Source organism: Vulpes vulpes, chromosome 5 (genome assembly GCF_048418805.1).
Source record: "Vulpes vulpes isolate BD-2025 chromosome 5, VulVul3, whole genome shotgun sequence".
In the NCBI taxonomy this organism is placed as follows: Eukaryota; Metazoa; Chordata; class Mammalia; order Carnivora; family Canidae; genus Vulpes; species Vulpes vulpes.
Genome location: NC_132784.1, coordinates 115,086,269 through 115,112,485, shown reverse-complemented (window position 1 = coordinate 115,112,485; position 26,217 = coordinate 115,086,269). Strand labels below are relative to the sequence as shown.

Here is a 26,217-nt window from a genome sequence, read left to right as displayed (position 1 = left end):
TGACCCCGAAGCAGGTGGGCCGCATGGGGCGGTGGGCAGCTGAGGCGCACAAGGAGTGGACACCAGCCCACCAGAGGACAGGGGACAGGGGACAGAGGACAGGGGACAGGTGGGCGCAGAGGGTGCAGCGGCTGATGCGGGGCCCCGGGGTGGGGGAGCGCGGGGGCGGCAGAGGGAAGCTGAGCACGGCCTCTTGGCCAGGGGCTGGGCCTCGAGCACGTCCTCTGTGCAGAAACGTCTATTCATGTCTTCCGACCATTTTTAATGAGATTATTTGTTTCTTTGGCTTTTCCGTGGGTTCTTCGTGTGCTCGGGGTGTCAGCCCGAGGGATGGAGGCTGAACAAAGACCCGCCTGGGTCCCGAGTCCCCGAACCACTGGCCTCCCTGGCAAGGACGGGCTTGCAGGACCACGCAGGAGGCGGGACGGGCTCCCGAGATGCCAGCGGGAGCTGCCGCAGCAGGGCCTGGACGGCGGCTTGTGAGAGGTGCACCCGTGGGCCGGGGCAGAGGGAGAGGCCAACGGGCAGGAGCAGCGGGGGAGCCGGGCACAGCGGCTGCAGGGGCTCCTGCGGACACAGACGTTCCAGTTCTGGGACCGAGGGGCGGCAGCAGCCGGGGGACGGACGTGAGTTACGGGAGGCGTCCGGGGTGGCCCCCGGGTTCGGGCACCGAGCCTGCTGACGGACACAATGAGCTGAACCTGGGGCCGGCGGGTCCTCCAACGCCCGGGAAGGACAGTGACTGGCTGGAGGGGCGAGTGGGCAAGTGCGCAGCCCTGGGTGCATGTGTGCACGTGGGCGGCGGCTCCTGGGAGCAAACACGGTGAGAGGACAGCGCGGGCTCCACCGGGCACCCCACCAGGGGCCTGAGGACACAGGAAGGCGGCTCTGCAGGCGGGTGGCCTGGGGCGAGCAGCAGCCCCTGGCTGAGGAGGGCGGGCGCTGGGGGCGCTGTCGGGGAGGCACCTGCCCAGGTGGGAGGGCGCGGGGGCAGCAAGCGAGCACTTCCCCTTGCTGCGGACGGAACACGGGGCACGGGGCACGTCCTGCCCAGGCCCGGGGAGGCTCTCCTCTTGCCCTGTTTAAGTTCTAGGACGAAAGGGATCTGAATCTGTCTGCACACGGTGGGCGGGAGCAAGGAAGGCTGCGGGTGAGGAGGGGACGCAGTGGCCTGTGGTTGGGGAGGGGACCCAGCCCTGCAGGAGGGCTTGCCTTCCTTCCCCTGAGGCAGGAGGGGGTTTCTCAGCCCCTGGGGGAGGCTGGTCCCCATGATGTGTCCACCCTCCAGGACCAGCTCCAGGTGCCTCCCAGGAGCCATCCTCCCCCTTCAGAGTCTGCCCAGGAGCCTCTCTGCCCTCAAGGCACCAGGCCCAGATCTTCTAGAGGTGACCCCTGGCCCCTGGTAGTGCCGTGGCCTCACAGCCTCTCCCACTGGGCGGGGACCCCTGCCCTGGAGGAACCGGGTCTTACTCTTCACTTCCTCAGCACCCAGCATGCTGTTGGGTGAGCGGGCATTCCACAGGGGCTCCTCCTGAAGGAGGGAGAGAGGGAGGGAGGGAGAGGTGGAGGGAGGGAGGGAGAGGTGGAGGGAGGGAGGGAGAGGTGGAGGGAGAGAGGGAGAGGTGGAGGGAGGGAGAGAGGGAGGGAGGGAAAGGTGGAGGGAGGGAGGGAGAGGTGGAAGGAGGGAGGGAGGGAGGGAGAGAGGGAGGGAGAGAGGGAAGGAGGGAGAGGTGGAGGGAGGGAGGGAGGGAGAGAGGGAGGGAGAGAGGGAAGGAGGGAGAGGTGGAGGGAGGGAGGAAGAGGTGGAAGGAGGGAGGGAGAGGTGGAGGGAGAGGTGGAGGGAGGGAGGGAGAGAGGGAGGGAGGGAGAGGTGGGGGGAGGGAGGGAGGGAGGAAGAGGTGAAGGGAGGGAGGGAGAGATGGAGGGAGGGAGGGAGGGAGGGAGGGAGGGAGGGAGAGGTGGGGGGAGGGCCCCAGCACAGACAGGGCTCTCCCACAGCCACTCACCCCCCCTTCCTTCTCCGAGCCCCGTGGACCGCATTCCTTCATTTCCCAGGCCCCCCATCCAGCCCTGTGCACAGCTCCCGTCCCCGCCCTCTGCTCCCCGAGCCTCAGGTCCCCCTCACACCCCCCAGGAGCCATGCTCACCCCAGGTCAGAGGCGCAGACCCCCGGCTCTGTGCCCGCTCCCCAGGCGAAAAGTTCTGAGGACACAGACCCCAGTGAGAGCGGAGCCGGAGTCTCCATGAGCCCTGGGACTGGATCCCTCAGAACCCTGACTCGGGATGGATCTGGGCTCCCCTCCCCTCCCCTCCCCTCCCTGCTCCACGCTGGGCCTCCTCCCTGTCTCTGCACATGGAGGACGGGGTGCAGCCGTGGGTGCAAAGGGGGAATGAGGACGGGTGGGGACACAGCAGGCAGAAGGCAGGGGGGCGCCGACGAGGGTCTTCCTGGCGTAGACCCCGAACCCCACAGAGCAGCGCAGTTCTTCCAATTGAAAGCAGTGGAAGCCACGGGAAGCAGGGTCCGCACAGGCACGGAAAAGCAGCCGGACCTCAACGCGTTGCGAGGTCCCGACCCCTCTGGTCTGTGACTTCTGAGTCCCTTGAAGCCCGCCAGACAGCCTCACTGTGAGCAACAGAAGCCTCTGAGAAGAACCAGGAAGATGAAGGAGGCGTGAAAGGCAATCCTCGGCTTATTATAACTGAAAAGCCATCCTCGGGGAGGGCAGAGCGCACCATAGCCGCTGCGACTCGGCCGCGACCACCTCCCGTGAGCGGCTGCATGAGTCTTTGGAGGAGGAAACGGGACAGAGACACGGAAATTGATTTTCTTTGTGTTTCCTTAGTGAGAGGGTCCTGGGCGTCCCTGCCACAGTGGAAACACTCGTGTCTGCACATGGGAGCCGGAGTCCAGGGCCCGCCTCGGCCCTCGGGGGGCACGGGACCACCTACAGGGCTGGTGCGAGCCTGGGCCCCCCGGGGAGGATGCCAGCCTAGGGGCGGTCTGGACAGCAGGGTGAGCAGCACAGCAGGACCCACAGGCGGCCTCGGGCTCCCTGCGCTGGCCCTGCCCCCCCCCCCCCACCGGGGCCCTTCGCATGGGGCGCGGCTCGCGTCTTCATGGCCTCACAGACCCTTAGAGGGAAAGGGCCTGCGGAGGGTCGGGGTCTCCGTACCGGCTCAGCGGGACTGAGCACAGACCGTGGGGAAGCGTGAATGACCGCACAGGAAACAAGCCTCGTGGTCGGCCTCTGGGCGGCGTGCGAACCTTCCGTGTCCCCCCACACGCCTGATGCGGGGCTCCCACGGACCCCAGTGCAGTGTGCACGGCGCTGCTGGGGAGAGCCTCGGAAGAGGCCGTGGCCCGGGCCCAGGGAGCGGCTCTGAGTCAGATCACCCGTGGACCGGGAGCCCGTAGTAGAGGCGGGGCGGCGCTGACCCAACGTGGGGACCCCAGGACGCACGCCTGGCAGCATGACGGCAGACCTCAGCAAACCCAGCTTCCGCCGGGTGGACTCTGCTCTCTCCCATCACGAGCGATGCAGACAAGCCTCTCAGAAGCTGCAGAGCCCCAGGCCGAGGCTGTGCCTCCCCAGAGGCAGCCCTCCAGGCGCATCAGGGAACAGTCTGGGCGACCGGCCTGCTGAGTTCTAAGCACCCACAAAGGGCCACCAGGCAGATCCTGAGGGCTGGCTGGCAAGGCCCTCTGTCCCCCCCGCACCGTCTGCCGCCTGGGGCCCACCCCATGGACGGACAGCCTGTCATTCCAGAAGCCACGCGGGCCGGCGGCGTGTCCATAACGAGGCATCAGTGAGGGATGACACTGCGGAACGGCTGTCAGGTGACACCCGTCCAGCAAACCAATCAGCCTTCACACCAGTGTTTCCAGACACGTGCCCGGCCGACGGCCGTCGGGTAGCACAGCACCGCCTCACCTGCCGGAAGCTCCCAGCCACCCCACGGCCCGCAACCCGACAAGTTCTGGACGTTGGGCCGCGGCCAGGGCAGACTGGCAGGCTCGGGGGAGCCCCCTCCCTGGTGGCAGACCATGTGGGGCTGCGCTCATCTTCCGGAGAACGCCGGGCAGGACCCAGGAAGCTGCCCTGGGCGGCCATGGAGACGGGGGAACCCAGCCCAGCCCGTCCTTGCAAAGGACACCCTCACGGGGTCCCCGAGGGCCCAGCGTCCGGGCACAGGACAAACAGCAAGGTAACGACTTACCACTTACAAGTACAATCGATGGGAAAGCGGATCTTGCTTCATAAAACGCATTTATGACCCGCATTTCCATAATGAGACCGTTATTAAGTGATTTTTGACCTTCCCTGTTCCGGGCCAAATAATCTCTACGTTTGGCAAAACTTCAGGGCTTTGCTTTTAAAAAGAAAAGGGAAGGAGGAGAGGAGGGGATTCTCATCTATTTACGCACTGTGAGTCCACACACGGTGTTGGGCACTGCAGGACAGCTGCCGACGGGCACTCGCCCAACAACCACGTGAGTCCGGGCGCTCCCGACGCGCGACCTTAGGGCTCGGACCCTCAGGAGCTCTTGGTCTGCAAGTTGTGGCCTTATGGCAAGTCCCGAAAGCAATGTTAAGGGTCACAACGGACACTTTAGAAATGAAATAGGAAGGAGAAGTCACAGTGCATCCACCCGGTAAGGGGAGAACTGTTTGATGCGGTTTCATTAGTTGAAATAAAATAGATTTGTCTCAATGCCTCAAAAAGGTTTGGAAGACACTGCTTCGCATGTACTGTAGCCTGTCGTTCCAGTCGAAGACACACATTTCCTTCAAATGATGTGGATGTTCCAGGTGTGGAGGGAGCCTGTGGGCTCCACGTCCTGACTTTGTCATTTTCTGGCTGTGTGGTCCTGGGTGAGTTACCTAACCTGCCTGCGTCTTAGGTCTCCTTGTGCGTAAATGGGTGCATGAGAGCACACGCCTCCTTCTGGGGCTACTGAGGAATATAAGGGAGATGTGAACTGCCGTAACTCAATGGCCCGCACGTGGTAAGTTCAGGACAGACGTAGAGAAGCTGTTGTGTCACTAACATTCAACCCGCCCCTTAAAGGACAAAGGCTTCGTAAAGAGTCAGACTCCTGATTTCCTAGAGCCACCGTGATCTCCAAAACTATTCAGGCTTTTCCCCTCATTTGCCCTAGAATTGTCTCTGCAAATGACTGTTGAACATAAGAACAACAAATGCTGCAGGTGGCTCAGTGGTTCAGCACCTGCCTTCGGCCTGGGGCGTGATCCAGGGGTCCCGGGATCAAGTCTCACATCAGGCTCCCTGCATGGAGCCTGCTTCTCCCTCTGCCTGTGTCTCTGCCTCTCTGTGTCTCTCATGAGTAAATAAATTAAAAATCTTTTTTAAAAAAAAGTGGAGAAAGCCATGAACAAGAACAGGTCCAAGATGCATTCTCAGACGTGATACAGAAGCGAAAATGCAACAAAGGAAACCAAGTACTTCTAGGATGACTCTGCCTGTGAATATAGTCTCACTCCACAGCTCAGCACACTGACCCTTTACGTGTTTAAGGCACATCTTGAAAAACAGGGCGCTGACCACAGCCACTGTTTATTAGGCTAAATGGACTTCTCACTGAAGATGCAGGATCCCCTGGGAGACAAGGCCAAGATGCCAGGAAGCAGGACCAGGCGAGTCACGGCAGCACGTGCAGCCCAGGAGCACGGCACGGTGTACTCCCGCAGGTCCCCAGCAGCCGGGTACCATGCACGCCTTACTCTCCTGCAGCCACACGTGGCCTGGGGGACGCGGCGCCTGCGGGTCCACCGCCTGCACCAGCGCCCAGCAGGTAGGGGACTCTCCTGGGAACCGAGATGATGCGCCCGTGTTTCAGGAAGTATCCAGAGACGAATACAAAGTCGGCCGTGTCTGAGCGTCTGAGTGAGTAGATGCAGCAGAAGTAAATCTTAATGGCATAAATTAGACTTGATTAAAATGCATAAAGACCACAGATGTGGAGTCGTAAACGTTCCCCATTTGATGCCAAAACTGATATTTTCCCCTTCTTGATTTAATTCCCTTTGATTACCCAATTATTCCTAAATCCTTTCGCTCCGCTTCAGCTCCTATAAAACTGATAACGGTGCTAAGGCGTAACGCGCTTCCCACCCAGTCTCCGGAACGCTCCGTAAACACATGCCCAACGACGTGACAGACGGACGGCAGCCTGTGATGTTAAGACGGTGAAAAGCAGAATGAGCCTTTCTGGGTTTGAGATAAAGCAGCCCCGGAAACCATCCGAGGGAGCGATCCCAGGGTCTCTCCCACCCACAGGGGATGGGGAAGCGTCATGTAGGCAGAAACTTCGGGGCTCTTGGCTGACGACCTCTGACGAAGACGTGCGTCAGTTCACAAAACTGGCTAGGATGTTAAAAACGGGGCTCTTCTCTGAAGCAAGTCCTTATCGGATATAACGAGGGTGCTCGATAAATAGCTGTGACCCTGAGGGTCATCCCGTGTTACCACGATGTGAGGTGAACGGGGGACCCCTCTGATCCCTTCTGCTCCTTCCGAGACTTCCAGTCTCTTTCTGATAAAAACTGGTAACGAAGCCCAAGCCGTCAGACCGACACAGCCCAGGAGACAGCTCACGGCTTATAGAATGAATCTCTTTTCCACGGCTCCCTGTGTTGTGTCTAAACCCTCAGTGTCCTCTCGTCTCCATGAGCAATACCCAATGCTTCCCACATGCACAGGACTCTACAGTTTGCCAAGCGTACAAATGATCTCCTCTCGGCCCCGTGGGATTGACGCACTGGTGATGGCGTTCGTGTCCACGGCCACTTTATGAAAGTTCCGCCGCTAATAAGCAGCACTAGCTGTACAGTCTTCTGGAAACGTCTGTATCTGCCCCCTTCCTGCCCAGTGGTTCATCCGCCAACGGGCCTGGATCACCTGGGAGGGTTCCATCTCTGCCTACATTCTCCAGTGCATCTGGGACTTTTCTCAGGGCTGGGGGCCGGGAGGGGAGAGCCAGACGCTGTGTGAAATAGGACGGAGGCGCTGGCTGCCATCGGGCCACACGGGGCAGGGGGAGGCCCTCTGACCCCATACAGGTAACCCTCGCCTCGCCCACAGAGCCTCCGTGTGAACCATCTGGTGGCGACGCGCCCATGCACAGGGTGGATCACCGATCCCCTCCTCCCCTCAGTAAGGTCGTCGGAGTCAAGTGGGATCTTCATAAAAGTATCTTGAAGGGATCCCTGGGTGGCGCAGCGGTTTGGCGTCTGCCTTTGGCCCAGGGCGCGATCCTGGAGACCCGGGATCGAATCCCACATCGGGCTCCCGGTGCATGGAGCCTGCTTCTCCCTCTGCCTATGTCTCTGCCTCTCTCTCTCTCTCTTTGACTATCATAAATAAATAAAAATTAAAAAAAAATTTAAAAAAAAAGTATCTTGAAAACTACAAAGTCACAAGCACATAGGTGCCTGCTGAAGCCTCAGGGCCGCACAGAATCTATGGGGCGCTTGCCAGAAGGGGTCTTACGGGTCGCCCAGATCAATTCCCCTTGTTTTGTAGCAAGAAATTTGAGACCACACAGACTCCCAGGCTCTCGACAGGGCCCAGAGCCCCTGCCCCAGGTTTGCACCCCTTCGGGGAGGCCACGCCGCGGCGCCCTGACCTCCAGCCGCAGCCAATGCTGAGCTCCAGCCACACACAGGGGTCAGCCCGTTGAATAAATACCAAGGATTTTCTCTGAATCAGGACATCGGCGTGAATTCATCCAACAGACCCGAACAGAGTGTGCCGTCTGTCATTCCTTCCCACTGGCGGACGCGGGGAAGCTACCCTTCTGACGCCTTGCGCCCTCTGCCAGCCGCCTCCGAGCCGCGGGGCAACAGGGCTGCAGGGGCAGATGAAAAGAAGGAAGTTGCTAGGTACACACGAGCTCTCACCGCCTCCCCGCAGGCGGACCTGCTGCTCCGACGGCCGTCCTGCACCTGCTGCCTTTGTCCCTGGGACAGGAGGGCCGCGGGGACTGCGCGAGGGCCGGGGAGGTAGGCCCGGCCGTGTGCTCCGCTTTGGGGGGTGCTGCATCGAGTAGGAGGCAGCCTGAGCCCCCACCCCCACCCCGAGGAGCCGCCTCCTCCGTGCAGCCGCCAAGGACTGGCCACCCCGCGCCCGCTGGGGGTCGCAGTCTGACCCAAGGGCCATGGAAGGAACACAGGAAGGTCGTTCCAGGTCCCCAGGACACGGCGCACGGGACTAGACTCATCAGCCAGGCAGTTGGCGGCTCCAAGGACGTCAGACTTAATTCAGGAAAATACAGGACTCGGTCTCCCCGTGGAGCCTCATCCCTGGTACGGCCGTCTGGCCGTCGGGTGCAAGCGGGAGGACTGAGCTGGGGGCGGCAACTCAGGCTGCAAACCCCGCCCCCCTCACCGGGTGAAGGGCGCCCGGGGATGGGTTCTCCGTAGGGCCCCGCAAGGCTTTGGCAGCAGGTTTTCTGACCTCAGGACATTGGGTTTCCCCACGTGACCTTGTTGCTTGTGACCTAGCACGTGCACACCACCGGCATCTGCCTGCCGAGTTCTAACCCAGTCTACACACGAGCCCAGCAACCGGGGTGCCCGGGGGCGGAGAGGCGGAGAGGTGGAGAGGAACGTTCTGGAGTATGGGCCTGGAAAGGCTGCACCACCGGCCTCCTGCACACGGGGGGCGGGGGCAGGGCGTCAGGGCCCCCCTGGGCCCGGCCCCTCCTCAGCACAGCAGTGGGGCTCTGGCCGCCACTCTCCCACGCGGGAATCCCCGTGCCCCCGACCCTCAAGCCAGACCGCAGTTCCTCGGGGCTCATGGACCACGCCGGTGCGGTGGCTAATGATCCAAGCACACCATACGGGCCCTGAAGACTTTCTGATCCTTAAACGTGGGAGATTAACGACTGCCCATGTGGGGAACGTGAAACATAAAACACAAAATAGCACGTGCATCTCGATCCTCGCCTTTAATGTGCAGAAAGCACGCACGTGCGGAGAAGAGAAGGATGCGCAGATACGACCTGGGTTATTTGGGATTCCGGGATGACGGGGGGACTTTTACATCCTTCCTAGACATTCCCATCTGGGAGCTCATGGGTGACGACGGGACGGATCAGAGCCGGGCGGCCGAGGCGCCGCCAGTCCCCGGCACAAACGTCCTTCCCTCGGATCTCGGCCGAAGGCTGCCAGGAGGAGGAGGGGAAGCGCCGCGCAGGACGGAAGACCTCTGGGCGGCCTGGCTGTGAGGGAGCAGCTCCACTTCCAGAAAGATCCTAGGCACCGAAGGGCACATTCCCACCCTCCCGCGCGGCCCCAGATGCGGCCCCATGTGTCACCACGGCGACAGCCAGGTGCTGCCCCAGGACCCCACGCGGGAATCCATTAATTCAAGATGAAGATGAAGAAAACATGCAAGCGGATATTCGTTTACTCAGAAACAGGCTCAGGTTTTTTGTTTTTTGTTTTTTTTTTTTTTTGCTGTTAATATTTTTCTTGAAAAATATTCTGAGATCCCCGAAGTTCTGTCGACACAGAAGCAAAGTAGCGCTTCTCCACGGCGGAGACGCAGCCCGCAGCATCTCCGCGGCCGGACGGGGATCGACCTGCGCCCAGGACCCGGCACCGCACCCCTGTCCTTTCCGCTGGAGGAGCGGCGTCCGGGTCCGGGATTCGGCGCAGGCCCGTCTCCCGGCCCCGATGCTCTGCTACCTGCACCTGGACGCGGTTTGGCCGGGGACGCCGTGGCCCCCAGGGCGCACGGCAGGGCTGACACGGCCCCCAGAGCATTTCCCAAGCACAGGCCTGGGGCGCCGTGGGCTCCGCGCAAGCCTCCCGGACCCTGCAGGCCACACAGCCCCCGGGAGCTGCCACAGGTGTGGCCGTCACTCCCGGGTCGGAGAGGAGGAGGCGACACAGCTGCTCTTCATGCTAATGGGGCACAGCCTGTCCCACGGGCTGGCGAACGGGGCGGGCTGCCCACCAGAGCAGCTCTGGCCTCGCAGCTGCAGGAGAAGGGCATGGATTGGTAAACTGAGGCCCAAGGGCAGCGGATTGGACTGGAAGCACAGTGGTGCGTGCAGCTGGGACCCCGGGCTCCTCCAGCACCTGGGTCTGCTTGTTGTGGATGGAGGGAGGATGGCCGTGTTTCTAGGGTCACTTCCACTCAGAAACAGGGTGGGGTCACCCCGAGGCAAGCGGTGGTAGCCCCTGCTGGGCAGGTTAGGACGGCGGGGGCGGGCGGAGGGGCAGCTGGGGTGGAGGAGGCAAGCCAGGGCTCCCGGAGCTGCCCGGGTGTGCCCCCACGCGCCCCAGCCCCGCGGCCTGCAGGTCCTGAGTGACACGGCCTCATGTCTACACCTGCAGGACCCAGGATGGGGACGGGACGGGACGACAGACAGCCGGGCCTGGCCGCCAACCCCAAATCCTGGGGCTCACTGGTGGCTCCGCCATCGCTTAGCTCAGGGACATCACGCGGCCACTCGACCTTTCATTTGCTCCAAACCAGGCTCCACACCGTGGGCCCCATGGAGCTGAGTGCGGAGGGAGCGTCCCCCGGGGCCCCAGCGACAGCCGCTCCCAGCTGGACACACGGACGGCGGACACCTGGAAGCAGGGAGGTGCCCCAGGGCACCCCGCACACCCCCCTCCCCGCTGCGACCGCCTCAAGGTCCCCACAGAGGGAAGGGGGGAGGGGCCGTCCCTGCTACGCCTTTGGTGTTGGGGTTCCAGGTAACACTCGCGCCCAACACGTTTCTGCTACTTTCTACGTCTTAGGACCCAGGTCTGTGCACGTGCATAGCGGCTCCTCAGCTCCCCTGGCCAGTGCAGGCTCCAGGTCTGGGTCCGGGGTCCAGACCAGGCGCCCCCACACACCCCACGCAGGGCCCGGCTCATGGTTGGGGGGACGCGGATGACGCAGGGCCCCATCTAGGGCCGGGGGGATGCAGAGGACGCAGGGCCCATCTAGGGCTGAGGGGACGTGGAGGACGCAGGGCCCGATCTAAGGCCATGGGGACACGGAGGACCCAGGGCCCCATCTAGGGCCACGGGGATGTGGAGGACGCAGGGTCCATCTAGGGCCGGGGGACACGGAGGACACAGGGTCTATCTAGGGCCGGGGGGACGCAGAGGACGCAGGGCCCCATCTAGGGCCGGGGGGATGCGGAGGACGCAGGGTCCATCTAGGGCCGGGGGGACGCGGAGGATGTAGGACCCACGAGCCACTCTGCCCCTCCCAGAAAGTTCCTGCCAGTTGCGGCCTCTCTGATCTTGTCTCAGGGCCACGCTGGATCCCGCGATGGGATTACCCGAGAATCCTCCTGTATTGGAACTGGCTTATTGATTTTTTTGGGGGGGGAATAAAATCTCAGCGGGTGGGAGGGCTGTCCCTGACCTGGCGCCCGCACGGAGATGTGGCCCCTGGGGGATGGGAGCCCAGACGTCCTTGTGGCCGGGGGCGCAGGGTGCTCGTGGTGGGCTCTTCCCCCAGAGCCCTCAGCCTGTCCCCAGGCATTCTGCTGGCATCTGCGGCCCAAGCCTGCAGCTGGTGGACGCTCGGCCTCGGGTCCCTCAGAGCCGCCGTGTCCCCCCCCAGCAGCCCCTCGCCCTGCTGGCCCCCCGTTCTCAGCAGCGTCACCCGGATGCACAGAGCCCCTCACGCCACGCGGGAGCCGAGCCCCTACCCGCCGCTGCAGCGTTTCCCTCCGAGCCCGACAGGTCCTGGCGACGCCGAGGCCGAGTCTCCGATGGAGGCAGGAAGTGCGTGCCCTCCGCCGTCCTCTAGGGCCGGAGCTGCAGTGGGGCCGTCCCGTCCCCGGTAGGGAGGACTGTCCGCTCCCCCGCGTGCCTGCTGTCAAGTCCCCTTGTCCCCAGGCCCCCTTCCCTCTGCTGGCCTCCATGCACCGCGCTCCTCACCCCAGGGTAACTGCGCGAGGCCTGCAGAGAACGTGACTCTAACGGTGCAGGTGCATCCGTTTAGCGTTTTCAAGATATCATCTCTGGGGCACAAACAGAAATATACCGGGTCTGTGTCCATGCAGATCTCCTCTAGTCGGGGAGCCAGAGCCATAACCGATTGAAGTCACACGACGGATGCAGCCCCACTGCAGCCCTGAGGCCACCCACACGTGTGCACATGCATGCACAGGTGCACCTGCCCAGGCCCTGCACTCCTGACCACGCACACGCATGCACACGTGCCCAAGACCTGCACTCCTGACCGTGTACATGCACGCACATGTGCCCAGGCCCTGCACTCCTGACCACACACACACACACACACACACACACACACACACGTGCCCAGGCCCTGCACTCCTGACCACGCACACGCATGCACACGTGCCCAAGACCTGCACTCCTGACCACGCACATGCATGCATGTGCCCAGCCCCTGCACTCTTGACTGTACACACGCACGCACACGTGCCCAGGCCCTGCAGTCCTGACTGTACACACGCATACACAGGTTCACGTGCCCAGCCCCTGCACTCCTGACCATACACATGCATGCACAGGTGCACGTGCCCAGCCCCTGCACTCTTGACCATGCACGCACGTACACGCATGCACACGCACGCATGCGTCTACCTTCCTGATCGCCTGCCTACAGCCTTTCCCAGTTTTTATCTTACGTTGGTTCTCTGTGTGCAGAGTCTAGCTCCTACCCTGCAGGAGCCTCATCTGTTTTGTGGCAAAACGTCCTAAGTTCATTAATTTAAAAGGAGTGTGCTCGGTCCTCGCCGTGTCCCGAGCTCTGTACTTGAGGCCAGGGTGAGAAAGGTAAACGCAACAGTGGGAAGCTCCCGGGGTGGGTGAGGTTCTCTGAGAACCAATACCCTTGACTTCTGCTCCTCTGAGGGCGCCAAGCTCCTCAGGAAGGTGGGGAATCGCCCGAGTGACCCCACAGGTCCCGTGACGCTGTCGGCAGCAGAAATCCCGGGCCTTGTCATGCCGCTTGTTGTGTCTCAAAATGTCCCCATGCTCATCCTTCCTTTGAAGTGAGGGTCATCGTCGGTCAGGCAGAGCTCGTTACTGACGTGTTAGTAAAGAACACGCATCACCTTGTCACAGATCTGTTCTTGAAAATGCTTGACTGTGTTTCACGTGATCGCTGTCCTCTGTGACCTGCGCTTTATGTTCCGCGTAGGAGCGTCACAGCGGCGGGTCCTTGCCTTCAGCAGGAGGCCTCCGGGAGGGGCTGCGGCGACAGGACAAGGAGGCCTGGGCCGCTGGGATCGGCAAACACGGCCACGTGGTCCCAGCGATGGGAGAGGCGAGGCCGTGAGCGTGACGTGGAGGGCTCGGCGCTGCCCGGGGAAGACGAGGACGATGCTCAGGGACAGCGAGGACCACAGTCCACTTGCTGGGCAGGTGCCAGGCTGGGCTCAGAGCATTTCGGGCGTCACATCACCGACACTCCTTCCGGCCCTGGAAGGCGAGCACCTCGGACAGAGCGGGGCGCCGAGGCCGAAGGGGCTCCTGACTTGTCCCAACCCCTGCCGCTGAACACAGGCTGGGTCGGGGAGACGGCAGTTTGTACGCTCCGTTGTCTGGCTCCTCCCGGCTGCGCGCGCGGCCCCCAAGGTGCAGGAGGCCGACTCGGGCTGGGCCCCGTGGACACCAGGTGGGCAGCGTGCAGCGGGGACCCTGCTCCCGGGGGGCGCGCCCCGTGCTGCCCCTGACGCAGGGACGGGGGCGCCGCAGGACCCCACGAGGGGGTGCGGACGCAGGGCCTGGACCTGGCTCCGTGGATTCAGGTCCAGTTTTCAAGAGCTAATCGAGCTCCTAGAGGGCGTTGGAGAGAAGACACGCTTGTCCACACGGAGGCAGGAGGAAGCGCGAGAGGGGCCGGGCGGGCGCCACCTGTACCTGCTCCGTGGTCCCGCCGCGTCCAGGCCGCCCACGTGCGCGCAGCCCGGTGCCGCTCGGAGTCCGCGGCCAGGCGGTGTCCAGTCTGGGAGCCGCGTGTGAAGACACGGGACACATCACAGAGAGATCACGACCGTCACCGCCCCGGACACAGGACAAGGTGGCACAACCACGAGACGAGAGCCCAACGCCATTGTAAAAATTAGCGTGAAAAAGGAGGGTTCCTTTTAAGTACAACACAGTCGCTCAAAAAACTTGACAAAACGTACGGGAAAAGTTACAGAAATCCTTCAGAAAAGGTAAAGAGATGGGACGTTGGGAGGAAAGGACACGCGTGACGGGGTGGATCTGGCCGAGCCAGCGTCCTGCTGAAGACACCCGGAGGAAGAGGCCACCGACCAGGAGGGGTCATCACAGCCGCGACGCCAGGAGACGCCCAAAGCAGGGCCCCCGGTGGACAAGACCAGAGCAGGCGAGCAGCCCCCAGACCCCACACAGACCCGGGGACCCAGGAAGCCAGGCAGAAAGGGATGGACAGGCGGCTTCTGGGGGCAGGAGGACGGGGCCCAGGAGAGCCTGGGACCCAGGATGGGCTCAGGGTCAGGGTTGGGGTCGAGGTCAGGGGCAGGAGGACGGGGACCAGGGGAGCCTGGGATCCAGGATGGGCTCGGGCTCGGGGTTGGGGGCAGGTGGATGGGGCCCAGGGGAGCTTGGGATCCGGGATGGGGTTGGGGTCGGGGTCGGGGTTGGGGGCAGGAAGACGGGGCCAGGGGAGCCCGGGATCCAGGAGGGGGTTGGGCTCGGGGTTGGGAGCAGGAGGATGGAGCCCAGGGTAGCCCAGGATCCAGGAAAGGCTCGGGGTCAGGGTCAGGGGCAGGAGGATGGGGCCCAGGGGAGCCTGGGACCTAGGATGGGCTCAGGGTCGGGGTTGGGGTGGAGGTCAGGGGCAGGAGGACGGGGACCAGGGGAGCCTGGGATCCAGGATGGGGTCAGGCTCGGGGTTGGGGTTGGGGGCAGGTGGATGGGGCCCAGGGGAGCTCGGGATCCAGGAGGGGGTCAGGGTTGGGGTCGGGGTTGGGGGCAGGAGGACGGGGCCCAGGGGAGCCCGGGATCTGGGATGGGGTCGGGGTTGGGGGTAGGAAGATGGGGCCAGGGGAGCCCAGGATCCAGGAAAGGCTCAGGGTCAGGGTTGGGGGCAGGAGGATGGGGCCCAGGGGGGGCCAGGACGGGCTCCAGGACCTACGAGGACAGTGAGCGCCGCCTGCCTGGCAGCCCGTGAGGGGTCGCCTGTCACCCTGCCGATCTCCGCCACCTCCCGCAGCCAGAACGCGGGGCCAGGTGCCCGTCGGGGCCTTGGCGGGCTCCTCCCGCAGGTGCAGCCGCAGTTAGCATGGGGGACGCTGACTCAGCGCCAAGTGGAGCCTCCCGGGAGCAGCGGGCAGCTTAGGAACAGCAGAGCTGGGGCTGCCAGGGCCGCAGGGCAGGGGTCACCCGCGGAGCCCCCCAGCCCCGCACGGTCTGCAGGGCTCCCAGCAAGGCCCCCGCCCGGAACAGCAGGCCCACAGGGGAGCGCGCCCAGGTCCCTGATGCGGGTCTCCTTTGAGTCACGCCTGCTTCTCCACGTCCCCGGCTCCGTGGCAGCGCGTGCGCAGGTGTCCCCACTGTCCCCCGCAGCCCACGAGCAGCGAGGGGGTGCAAAGTCTGTGCGAAGTCCTGGCCGTGCTGGGGTTGCCGTGAGGTCAGAGAGGCCTGTACTGAGCCGGGGCAGGGGCCCACCTGCCTGCCCACCGCACCCCCATCGGTCACTCCTCAGGGTCTCAGAAATGCGTGTCCAACAGCTACGGTCACTCGTGGGTCATACGTGGGTCACGGGAGCAGCGCCCTCCTGCACACGAGCGAACAAGCGAGCGAGCAAGGGAGCAGCCGCCTCTCCCCGGGGCTGTGGTCTGGGCTGCGGGAGGGGGCACACGGGGCCCGGACCCTCGGCCTCCTGGTCCGGGTCCATTTTCCACGTCAGCCACGTCCCCCAGGTCGGGGTCACTTTGCACAGGAATGCGGGACCCTCGGGGCCGATGCTGTCTTTAGAGCCCCCCCCTGCCCCGGGAACCCAAAGGAGGCTGAATGTGACGGGGGGCGGGGGGGGGGCTGCTGTGTTCCTGACGACATCAGTATTGAGCGGTGTCACCTGTCCCTGGGTTAATCTATGGAATCGACCAAATGATCCTAGAACGCAGGTGGGGGAACAGTGCCACCGAGTAGCAGAGAATGTTTGCAGAAAGATGAGGTGACCGGGGCTTGGCTGCATCCGGTGAGACGGGCGCAGAAGAGACGGCAGGTCAGGGGCTGGGACGGACGCCGGCCGTGAAGCCAGGGCTGTCCCGCGAGGCCGCGCGGCAAGGTGGGCCACTCGCGGAGCCCAACGGTGTGCCGCGTCCCCAGCACACAGGAGCGAGCGTTCAGGCGCTGAGCTTTAGGGTGACAAGCGCCACGCGGGAACCAGCTGGCTGTTGAGGCAGTTTCGGGCTGGTGAGTGGCCTGCGGGGCACGGCACAGCCGGAGACACAAGCTGGTGGACTCTCCTTCGTTATCGGAGACACGGGAGCCGCCACCCGGACCGGACCAGCCGCCTATGGGGCTCCAGGAACCGGAAGCAGCAGAGGCCCCGCAGAGAGTCCAGCTCACGACTGGAACCACCGTGACGCCAACAGGCAATAAGGACGCGCCCCCGGTTTCTGCCCTCGGGACCCAGGACCCCTGCACGGTGCCTCCTCCTCCAGGAAGCCCGGGTGCAATGCCAGCCGGCTCTCCTCGCGGCCGTTTCTCCAGCCAGAGATGACGTGTCTGTGTCTGCGACAGCCAGACGCGTGGACACACCGCTCGCTCCTTGAGCGCTGGGGGCGCAGTGGCTCGGTTCCATGGGTTACGGGACCCGCAGCACCTGGAGGACTAGCGGCCGCGCCAAAGCCCGGCAGGAAAGGACCATCTTTAAGGGATCGCGGGGGGTGCCGTGATAGGCTCCGCAGCCCGAGCCACCGCGCCACCGCGCCACCGCCTTCCTGGGGGCAAAAGGTACACATGCAGGAAAGACACACACGTCTCATGTTCAAGACACTTCGCGTGACGTTTAGTTTCTTGATTTCGGTCGTCGAGGTTCTGTTCGCGATTTCCACCGACGCAGCCCTTTGGACACGAGGGAAAGACGGGGATCGCGTGGTCCCGGCGGCAGCCACAGCGGCACCAGCACCGGCCGCACGCCCGCCTCCAAGCCCACCGGCGCCCGCAGCAGGAAACCCGACGTGGGAAAGCCGACGTGGGGCCCAGGCCCTTGCAGGGAAGCGCGGGTTTCTGGGCTCCGTGGATGCCAAGAGGCCGAGGCCACGCTCGCCCCTAAATCCCGAACTGCCGTCACAGTGCAGCCTCCGCGTGGGCCTTGGTGACCTGACCACCACGGCCAGGCGGTCAACACCCCCCGGCTCACGCCCGCCAGCGTGAGGTTCCCGCCACGACCCCGGCTCCCCGGCGGCGGCGGCGGCCTGGGCAGCTCTGGTCCCAGAACCGGCGCCCACGGCTGGGCTTTCACGCCGCCAGCAGCGCTTCCCCGCACAGGCCCGGGCACCGCACCCTGAGCAGCGCGGCTCCGTCCCCAGAAAGGAGCTGGGCACAGCAGCCCGGCCTCCAGGGCTGCGGCGTCAGGCCCCAGGGAGGGGACACGGCTGGACAGAGGGCGCGTGATGCGGCGCTGAGAGCAGCCGCCTGGAAAGTGCACACGGGGCAGCGTCCCCCACAACCACGAGCATGTGCGAGGGAAGTGCAAGGGGCGTGTGGGGAGGAGGCGCCCCGGAGGGGGGGACGGTCGCCCTCGCAGACCTCGCTCTGTACGTGCTTCCACGTGTGGTCCCATGGCCCGAGCCCCCTGGCGCCACTGCTACGCTGCCAGCTGTCCATGGAGGCCTCGAGCGCCCCCGCGCCCTGCGCGTCTGTGAATACGCATGTGCACTGCTCCGCAGACGGTCTATGCTTCCCGCGCACCCCTGCACCGAGCACCCACAGCCCCCTCCCCGTCAGCGCGCTCCCACCTGCACCCCTGCACTGAGTACCCACAGCCCCACCCCATCACCACGCTCCCGCCTGCACCCCTGCACTGAGCACCCACAGTCCCGCCCTATCACCGCGCTCCCCACCCCGAACCCCTGCACAGAGACCAAAGTAAACACGACCTGTTTGGGTTCGTTGCTGTGAAGAGAAACAACATTGTAGAGGAGTGACCCTCCCGACCAAGCTCTACTCCCGCGCTGGTAATTCCACGAGATAAAAGTCACCAATTTCAAACGGAAACATCACACAGCAGGTCAAACCTTAATTTCCAGAAAGCCTCGCTCGTCCTCCCTGTTGAAAACCCCAGCGTCCCGGGACAACGATGAGCGCTCATCCGTCAGGTCTACGGCCCCCGCCCCCTCCTGCCCCCCAGAATACAAGTTCGCCCTGGAGCCTGGGCCTGTGTGCCGCAGCTGCGCCCGCCCACGTGCCCACGGCCCGCCCAGGGCACAGGCCGCCGTGGAGCTGCCTCCCCCTCGGAGCTCCCAGGGCCGGGTCGTCTCCACAGGACGTCAAGGGTCCTTTTGTTTTACTTCCCTGGTGCCCCCAGTTTACCTCGTTGAAGACTCATAAAGCAATTACAACACTCAGTTAAGAAGCCGTTTGGAAGTGCGCTCCTTCCCCCTCCGTGAGATGCTCGCTTGTTTGTCTTCTTCTTGGGAGGATAATTCCTTCTGTCTGGCCGTAGCACAGCGACCTGTTCCTCCAAGAAGAGATATCGGGCCGAGTCCTTCCCTAAAACCTAGTGTCTTAGGCCGAGCCCATCGCGTGTGCCGCTCGGCAGCACGCTGAGCAAGCTCAGATTTCATCAGCTACCAGACCCTATTCTCACCTCGACGTTGACTTCGGGAGGGAGCGTCTACCCACACGCGTGACCCCCCGGGCACCGCCTCCTCTGCTTTGATACACACTGACCACATTATCGTCTACACCCCTGCTGGGCGCTGGATCTTCTTTGTCTTAGTTTCCTCGTCTGTAAACTACGGGTCCGTACCTGCCAGCCTCGGGCAGGTGTGGTGGGGTCCTGCTAGGGGCGCGTGCAGGCCCGACTCGGGGTGGAGGCTGCAAGGTCCCCAGTCAGGGGCGCTGCACGATGATTCCCAGACCGTCACCACGCGGGGGGTGGCCGGGCTGACACCCGCCCCGTCCCTTCCCAGGCGCCCGTGCTTAGCAACAGGTGAGCAGCTCACCTTGTGAGGACGGACCAGGAATTCATAAGACGGTGTGTCTCTGACGTCTATGCGGTGTCTGTCCTAAATGCTGTGGCTGGTTTTCCAAACAAATTGGAAAAACTTTTTATCTTCCCCTTCTTGCCCTGCATGCAGAGACAAGGAGCCGTGGTCTCTTTTGCTACCTATGGTTATTCTGATTGTCAAACACCAAGCGAACTTGCAAACTGAGACAAAGATAAAGGAAAGTGGCCTGGGAACATCACCCTTGTCATCACTAGTGATAAATAATGCTAAGTTTTGCACTGAATTAAAAATACATGGGGCAGCCCGGGTGGCCCGCCTTCAGCTCAAGGTGTGATCCTGGAGACCCGGGATCGAATCCCGCGTCGGGCTCTCTGCATGGAGCCTGCTTCTCCCTCTGCCTGTGTCTCTGCCTCTCTCTCTCTCTAAATCTTTATATATATACATAAGAAAACATAATTTCATGCAAGCATTTTGCATCTGCACTTTTGAGGAGAAAGTGGCCCTCCATCGCGTGCTTCCCTGGGAGCAGGATGCGTCCCTTGCTGTGTCTCTCCAGGGTATACAGCAAGCGCTCACCGAAGACCAATGGGGAGATGCGAGGCAGAGAACCGGCTTCACGGGAGGTTGGAAGCCATCGCCGTGCTGTAATCACAGAATCGGAGCCGGCGGGCGGCGTGGGGAGGACGGGGCCAGGGGCCTGGCTTGCGCCTGCCCAAAGCCACGGAGCCAGCCAAGCAGGGACTGAGCCTGGCCCGTCACCCCTGAGGATCGCTGGCCGAGTCTGCCGTGGAGCTCCCCGGCTGAGGGCAGGTCTCCAGGCCTTCGGAGGCTTTTGAACTATGCCTTGATGCCGAAGCACAGGCTGTGGGTGCTCCTCTGCACGTATCCAGTCAATATTTACCGGACAGAGATCTTGCCCTGCCCCGTCCAGCACCCCAGAGTCACAGGACCACAGCCTCCCTCCACCTCGGCGCTCGGGCCTCTGGCAGCCAAGACGGGCGGCCTCTGTAGGAAATCCTCCGCAGGCCTCCGGAGCGCTCAGATTCCACCTTGTGGATAAATCAAACACTTTCCGTGCTGCTCACACGTATTCAGGTGGCCTTTTGCTGAAGAGACGTCGTTTGTAGTTTGAGAAGTTGGGATTTTCGTTTACGGTCTAGGTGCAGTGTGACATGGTGACTTTTAGACGTCACGCGGCATGAAGAGCTCCCACTGCACCAGGTAAGAACACCCTCGATAAGACCGAGAGACGGGCGGCTCGGAACCGGCGAGCCGATAGAGGCCCGAGACCCCCTGCCGGTGCACAGCCCAGTGCTGTGGCCACAACGACACCTCCAGGGGCTGCATCCGGTGCACAGGTGCCGCCCTGACACGGGGGCAGGGCCGAGGGGGCCAAGGGCAGGTCTGCAGGCACCAATGGGAACCGACGGGGCTCGGAGGAGTCGGGCACCCCGGGTGCCCCAGAGCAAGTCCTCAGGCCTGAAGCCCACCCTCAGAATCCTCACCAGCTGCCAAGGACCCGAAGCAGAGGGGGCCAGCCTATTAGTCCCCTAACTCGAGTGGCTCCGCCGGGTGTGCTGCTCTAGGTCAGCCCCGCTCTCTGGACCTCCCCCAGGTGTGCCGTTCTAGGTCAGCCCCCCTCCTGACCCTCCCAGGTGTCCTGTTCTAGGTCAGCCCCCCCTCCCGACCCTCCCAGGTATCCTGTTCTAGGTCAGCCCTGCTCTCCTGACCCCCTACGTGTCCTGTTCTGGGTCAGCACCCCCTCCCGACACCCCTCCATGTGCTGTTCTAGGTCAGCCCTGCTCTCCTAACCCCCCCCAGAGGTGTTGTTCTAGATCAGCCTGCTCTCCCGACCCCCCAGGTGTGCTGTTCTAGGTCAGTCCCCCTCTCCTGACCCCCCACGTGTCCTGTTTTAGGTCAGCCCTGCTCTCTGGACCTCCCCCAGGTGTGCTGTTCTAGGTCAGCCCCATTTTCTGACCCCCCTACATGTGCTGTTCTAGGTCAGCCCCACTTTCTGACCCCCCTACATGTGCTGTTCTAGGTCAGCCCCACTCTTCTGACCCCCCCAGAGGTGCTGTTCTAGGTTATCCCTCCTCTCCTGAGCCCCCACGTGTCCTGTTCTAGGTCAGCCTTGCTCTCTGGACCTCTCCCAGGTGTGCTGTTCTAGGTCAGCCCCTCTCCCGACCCCCCGGGTGTCCTGCTCTAGGTCAGCCCTGCCACCCACCCGCACAGACGACCTCATGACAACCTCCATACTTTGCACACGGTGTCTCCCCTCCTTACTTTGCCCCAACACCCGGCCGTCAGCTCCCAGCCTAACAGCCCTTTTGCTCTAGAACCTTTCCTGAATTCTCCTCCAACCTCGTAGGCCACACCAAACGGAAGTGGTCTCAATGGCCCTGAAACTCTGGCACCTTTGCGATCGCCTGCAGTCATTATTTCCTCAACAGCGTAGCAGTAACTAGGGGCTCCTTCCAGCCACCGGTCAGCATCAGCTGGGCCTTGCCTGTGTGTCGGATGCCATGCTGAGCACCGGGGACCCAGGCGAATAGACCCAGGTCCTGCCTTCGGGGCCTTGCGGGCCAGTGGGTGACACTGCTCTACGGGGAGGGCTGGATGCGGCGGCCAGGGAAACGTGAAAGCGACTTTGCCACTTCTGGGTGTTTTGAAGTAAATTTGTTCTCTGGACAAATAAGAGAGAATAAGAGAGCGTCCTTGTAGGTAAGAGAACGTTGGACACCACAGGGCCTGGCAGGTGTTCGGCACAGGGTGTGGACGGCTCCCAGTTATTTACTGAACGGAGACAGCAAACGCCTGGACAGCCCGACAGTCTGTGCCCCCTCATTCCCGGGCGCCCACTGAGCACCTCCACAGTTTCCGGCCACACACCAACCCCTGGAGTCAGGCAGCAGCATCCCCGTTTACAGGTGAGGCCACCAGGCTTCCGAGGGCTGAAGCCCCAAGGCCTGGAGCCTCAGAGCCAGGGCCCGGCCTGCGTTCCAGACCCCACCGGGCTGTGAATCTCTTCCAGGCCTGACTTGCAGGGCAAACCCGGAGCCCCCTTCCCTCCAGGCAAACAGCCCACGCGTCTCCGGAGGGAGAGGAGCAGCCCAGGCCCCGCTGCACACTCCACGCGGACCCTGGGGACAGCACGGCCGAGCGTCCCTGTAAACCACTGTTAGTCCTCTACGGGCATCAGGTCTTGGGGCGCCAGACGCGGGCCCTTCGCCCTAACTTACAAAAGACACCCTGGAAAGCCACCCAGGAGTCACCTCGAGCCCGCTCAGCCCCACGCGTTCCCTCCTCGGTCTCCCTTTCTAGGCCAGAGCTCCTCCTTTCTGACGGACTTCTTCCCCCACTTGGTCGAACGCTCTCAATTTTTCCCTTTCTAGTTTGGGCTTTTCCTGTAATACTTGCATTGGACACGGGCTTTTTTTTTTTCCCTCTTAGCTCAGATTATCTCTTACTACTGTGCTGGTTTTCTTTTTCCACCGAAAGCAATCAAAAATGAAAATGCACATTTTACAACAGCATCTATTACACATGCACCTTTTTTGTGAACCAAAAAAAAAAAAAAAAAAAAAAGGAAAGCACTCTGGGAGGGCTGATTTTCAGGTTTGTGCCTCATGGGAAGATTATGAGGCCTCTGGGCCTCCCCTGCCCCCTCACCAGGCCCTTGCATTTGGTACCTGGGAGCGAGTCTGGGGTCAGAAACAATGTGTTTAAGGATGCCTCAGCGTGGTCCTTGAACTATGAGTGACACATCCCCCAGGAGCATGTGGGAGACATGCAATCTTCCGCGCCCTGCCCCAGAGCAGCTGGAGCAGAACCTGCCTTTCCCTGAGATCCCAGGGGACGGTCGGCACATCGAAGCCTTAGATGCACGGCTCTCGGACCAACGGATTTGCTGGCATTGCCGTCCGTCCCGGAGCCCGCACGCGAGTCCTCGCCCCGTAGTGTCCTCACAGGGACACTATCACCCTCTCCACCCAAAGTGTCCAAGCACAGAGCAATCCAGAAACGATAGACGCTCCCTGCTACCACCCTCGCGGCCGGAAGGAGTTCGACGATGTGAAACCCAGATGCTGGGAGCCTTTCTGCAATGTGGGCGCCTGAGAAGGAACAGCCCTGAGCCCAGGGGTCCCGGGCAATCCTCCCTCCCTCCCTCCTTGGCCTTCAAGGCTCTGGATGCTTGCGCTCAGGTCTCCTCCCTCCCTCCGAAGAGCAGGGTGAAGGACGACATGAGGGCAAGGGGCTCTGAGGTCCTTGAGGGCGGGCTCTGCAAGCAGGAGCAGCAGAACCAGACGCACAGCCCAGCTGAGAAGCTCACGCTCCCAGTGACAGCGGTCAGAGCCCCGCAGATGAACCCCGACAGCTGGCGCCTGCACGGAAGAAATGGCCCAGGGGTGCACGGAGAGCATGGACCTGGTTTGGCCCGGGGGTGCACGGAGAGCATGGACCTGGTTTGGCCCGGGGGTGCACGGAGAGCATGGACCTGGTTCGGCCCAGGGGTGCACGGAGAGCAGGGACCTGGTTTGAGGGCTCAAAGTGAGAACGGGGGGGCCAGGGGGAGCAAAGAAGGAAGGGGGAGACACAGCCCCACCTGGCACTCTCCTGCCCACCTGTGCCCACCCAGCTGAGGAGCAGAGGTCGGCGCGGGCCCCGCAGAGGCCGTGACCACAGGCCCGCACACCGCGCCAGGCCATCCGCCTCACACATGTTCCTATAACACGTCACCCCTTGTTAGAAAACCAACAAAGACCAAACGGCGTCCCTACGGCAAAGCAAGTGTCCCCTTGCTAATTCTGCGGCGCGTCCCAGACGGCGCCTTACCCTCGCCGGGGCCCGGGTGCCCCATCCAGGCGCCTGGCCCTGACCCTGCGTGGGAGCCCAACCTGTCTTCCCTCCGCTATGTCCACTAACGCCTCCCTCAGGTCTTTCCTTCTGCGCCTTCCCTCTAGAACGGCAACATCTTAAAACGGGAAATGGTTTATTTACATCCATCAATACCTGCTTTCCACCGATTATCATTTATGTATACGTGGACAGGAGTTCGGCTCTGCAAGGCGAGTCTGCGCTCCCGCAGGTCCGCGCCAGCGAGCTCCAGGGTGCAGGCAGCGGGGGCTCCGTCCGGGGCCTCCCCCCAGCACCCAGGACCCCAGGACGAGCCACCGCTGCAGACGGGGCTGCCTGCACCTGCTTCTCCGTCACCGCCGCGCACTGACTTCCCCGCTGCGCACCGGGGGTCAGGCCCGGGGACACCTGCCAGCGCCGCCCGCGCCCCTGCACACGCACACCTGCGGGAACACCCCCCTCCCGCCCAAGGAGGCCGAAAGTTAACTTCCCCGGAGCCGTCCCCGGGCCAGGGGCCTGCGCGCAGCCCCGGGAGGCTCGCCGGGGGCCCCGGGCGGCCGCGTGTGTCCGCGGAGGAGGGCGCACCCCGGGCAGAGGCCCCGCGCGCCGCAGCAGCCCTTCCCCCGCCCCGGGCCCCGCCCCCGGCCCCCGGCCCAGGTGGGGCCCCGCGCAGGTGCGTGCGCGCGGCCTGCGGGGCTGGGGTCCCGGGCGGGGGCGGGGGCGGGGGCCGGTCACTCACCGCCCGTGAGCTGTGCGGGCCCGAAGCACAGCGCCAGCTGGATCCACAGGACGGCGGCCAGCAGCCTGCGGGGGGGCGGCGGCGGCGGCTCCCGGAGTCCTGCGCCCGCGCTCGGGGTCGTTCCAGGATGCATCTTTCCTCCACGCGCCGCATCCGGCTCGCAGGCGCCTGCAACGGGGCGGGGGGGACGCGGCGGTGCCCGGGCCTCGGGGCCTCGCGGCCGCCCCTCTGCGCGCCCCCCGCGCCCCCTCCCGGCCCGCGCCCGCGCCCCCGCCCCCGCGCACCCAGGCACGCGCGGCCCGAGGCAGGCCGCGGACAGCGGAGGGGCGGGCGGCCGGGCCGCGGGGGACCGGGCCCCGCACTCCCCCCGCCCCGCGTGACCCCGGGCAGCTGGCGCCGGCTCCCGCCCCTCGGGCCCGCGCTCACCTGCCGCCGCCGCCCCGCGCCGCCCCGACCCGCATCTGGGCGCGACCAGCCTCGGCGCCCGCCCCCCTCGGCTCCCGGGGCGCTGGGGCGCGGGGGGCGGGGACGCGGGCCCGACGCGCGCCCGACACCTGGGCCCGCGAGCGCGACGCCGAGGACGGGGCCGCGCGGGGCGGGGGCGCGCGGGGGCGGGGCGGCGCGGGGACCAATGGGAAGCCCGCGCGCCTGCACCTGCCGGCCCCGCGGCCTGAGCCACCCGGCCGGGACCCACGGGCCCGCGCCTCCCCGCGCCCCGCCTGGACCCTTCGGAGAGGGGGGCCTGGAGAGGTGGGTGCCCCCAGGGGTCGCCAACGGGGGGGGGTAAGGGGGGCAGTCGGTGCACCTGCAGGAAGGGGACCTGGAGAGGGGAGGCCTGGAGAGGTGGGTGCCCCCCAGGGGTCGCCAACGGGGGGGGGGGTAAGGGGGGCAGTCGGTGCACCTGCAGGAAGGGGACCTGGAGAGGGGAGGCCTGGAGAGGTGGGTGCCCCCCAGGGGTCGCCAACGGGGGGGGTAAGGGGGGCAGTCGGTGCACCTGCAGGAAGGGGACCTGGAGAGGGGAGGCCTGGAGAGGTGGGTGCCCCCCAGGGGTCGCCAACGGGGGGGGGGTAAGGGGGGCAGTCGGTGCACCTGCAGGAAGGGGACCTGGAGAGGGGAGGCCTGGAGAGGTGGGTGCCCCCCAGGGGTCGCCAACGGGGGGGGTAAGGGGGGCAGTCGGTGCACCTGCAGGAAGGGGACCTGGAGAGGGGAGCCCTGGAGAGGTGGGTGCCCCCAGGGGTTGGTGTCCAGGGGGAGGGGGCGGTCTGTGCACCTGCAGGACCTGGAGAGGGGAGGCCTAGAGAGGTGGGTGCACCCCAGGGGGTCGCCATCTGTAGGGGGGGGCGGTCCATGCACCTGCAGGAGGGGGACCCGGAGATGGGGGCCTGGAGAGGTGGGTGTGCCCCAGGGGGTCGCTGTCCGGGGGGAGGGGGCCGTCTGTGCACCTGCAGGACCTGGA

The 26,217-nt window shown here is 64.0% G+C and overlaps 1 protein-coding gene across 1 annotated transcript in view; it reads right to left on the bottom strand.

Annotated features, from left to right (window-relative positions):
* Nucleotides 1-25,339, bottom strand: part of SUSD4 (sushi domain containing 4) — a 47,771-nt gene extending 22,432 nt beyond the window's left edge. Inside the window, exons 1-2 of the mRNA XM_072759772.1 lie at nt 25,188-25,339; nt 24,762-24,929 (exon numbers count right to left, since the gene is read on the bottom strand). Of these exons, the coding sequence (XP_072615873.1) occupies nt 24,762-24,894 (133 nt within the window). The 5' untranslated portion in view covers nt 24,895-24,929; nt 25,188-25,339. The remainder of the gene's footprint in view (nt 1-24,761; nt 24,930-25,187) is intronic.
* Between the last annotated feature and the right edge of the window lie 878 nt (nt 25,340-26,217).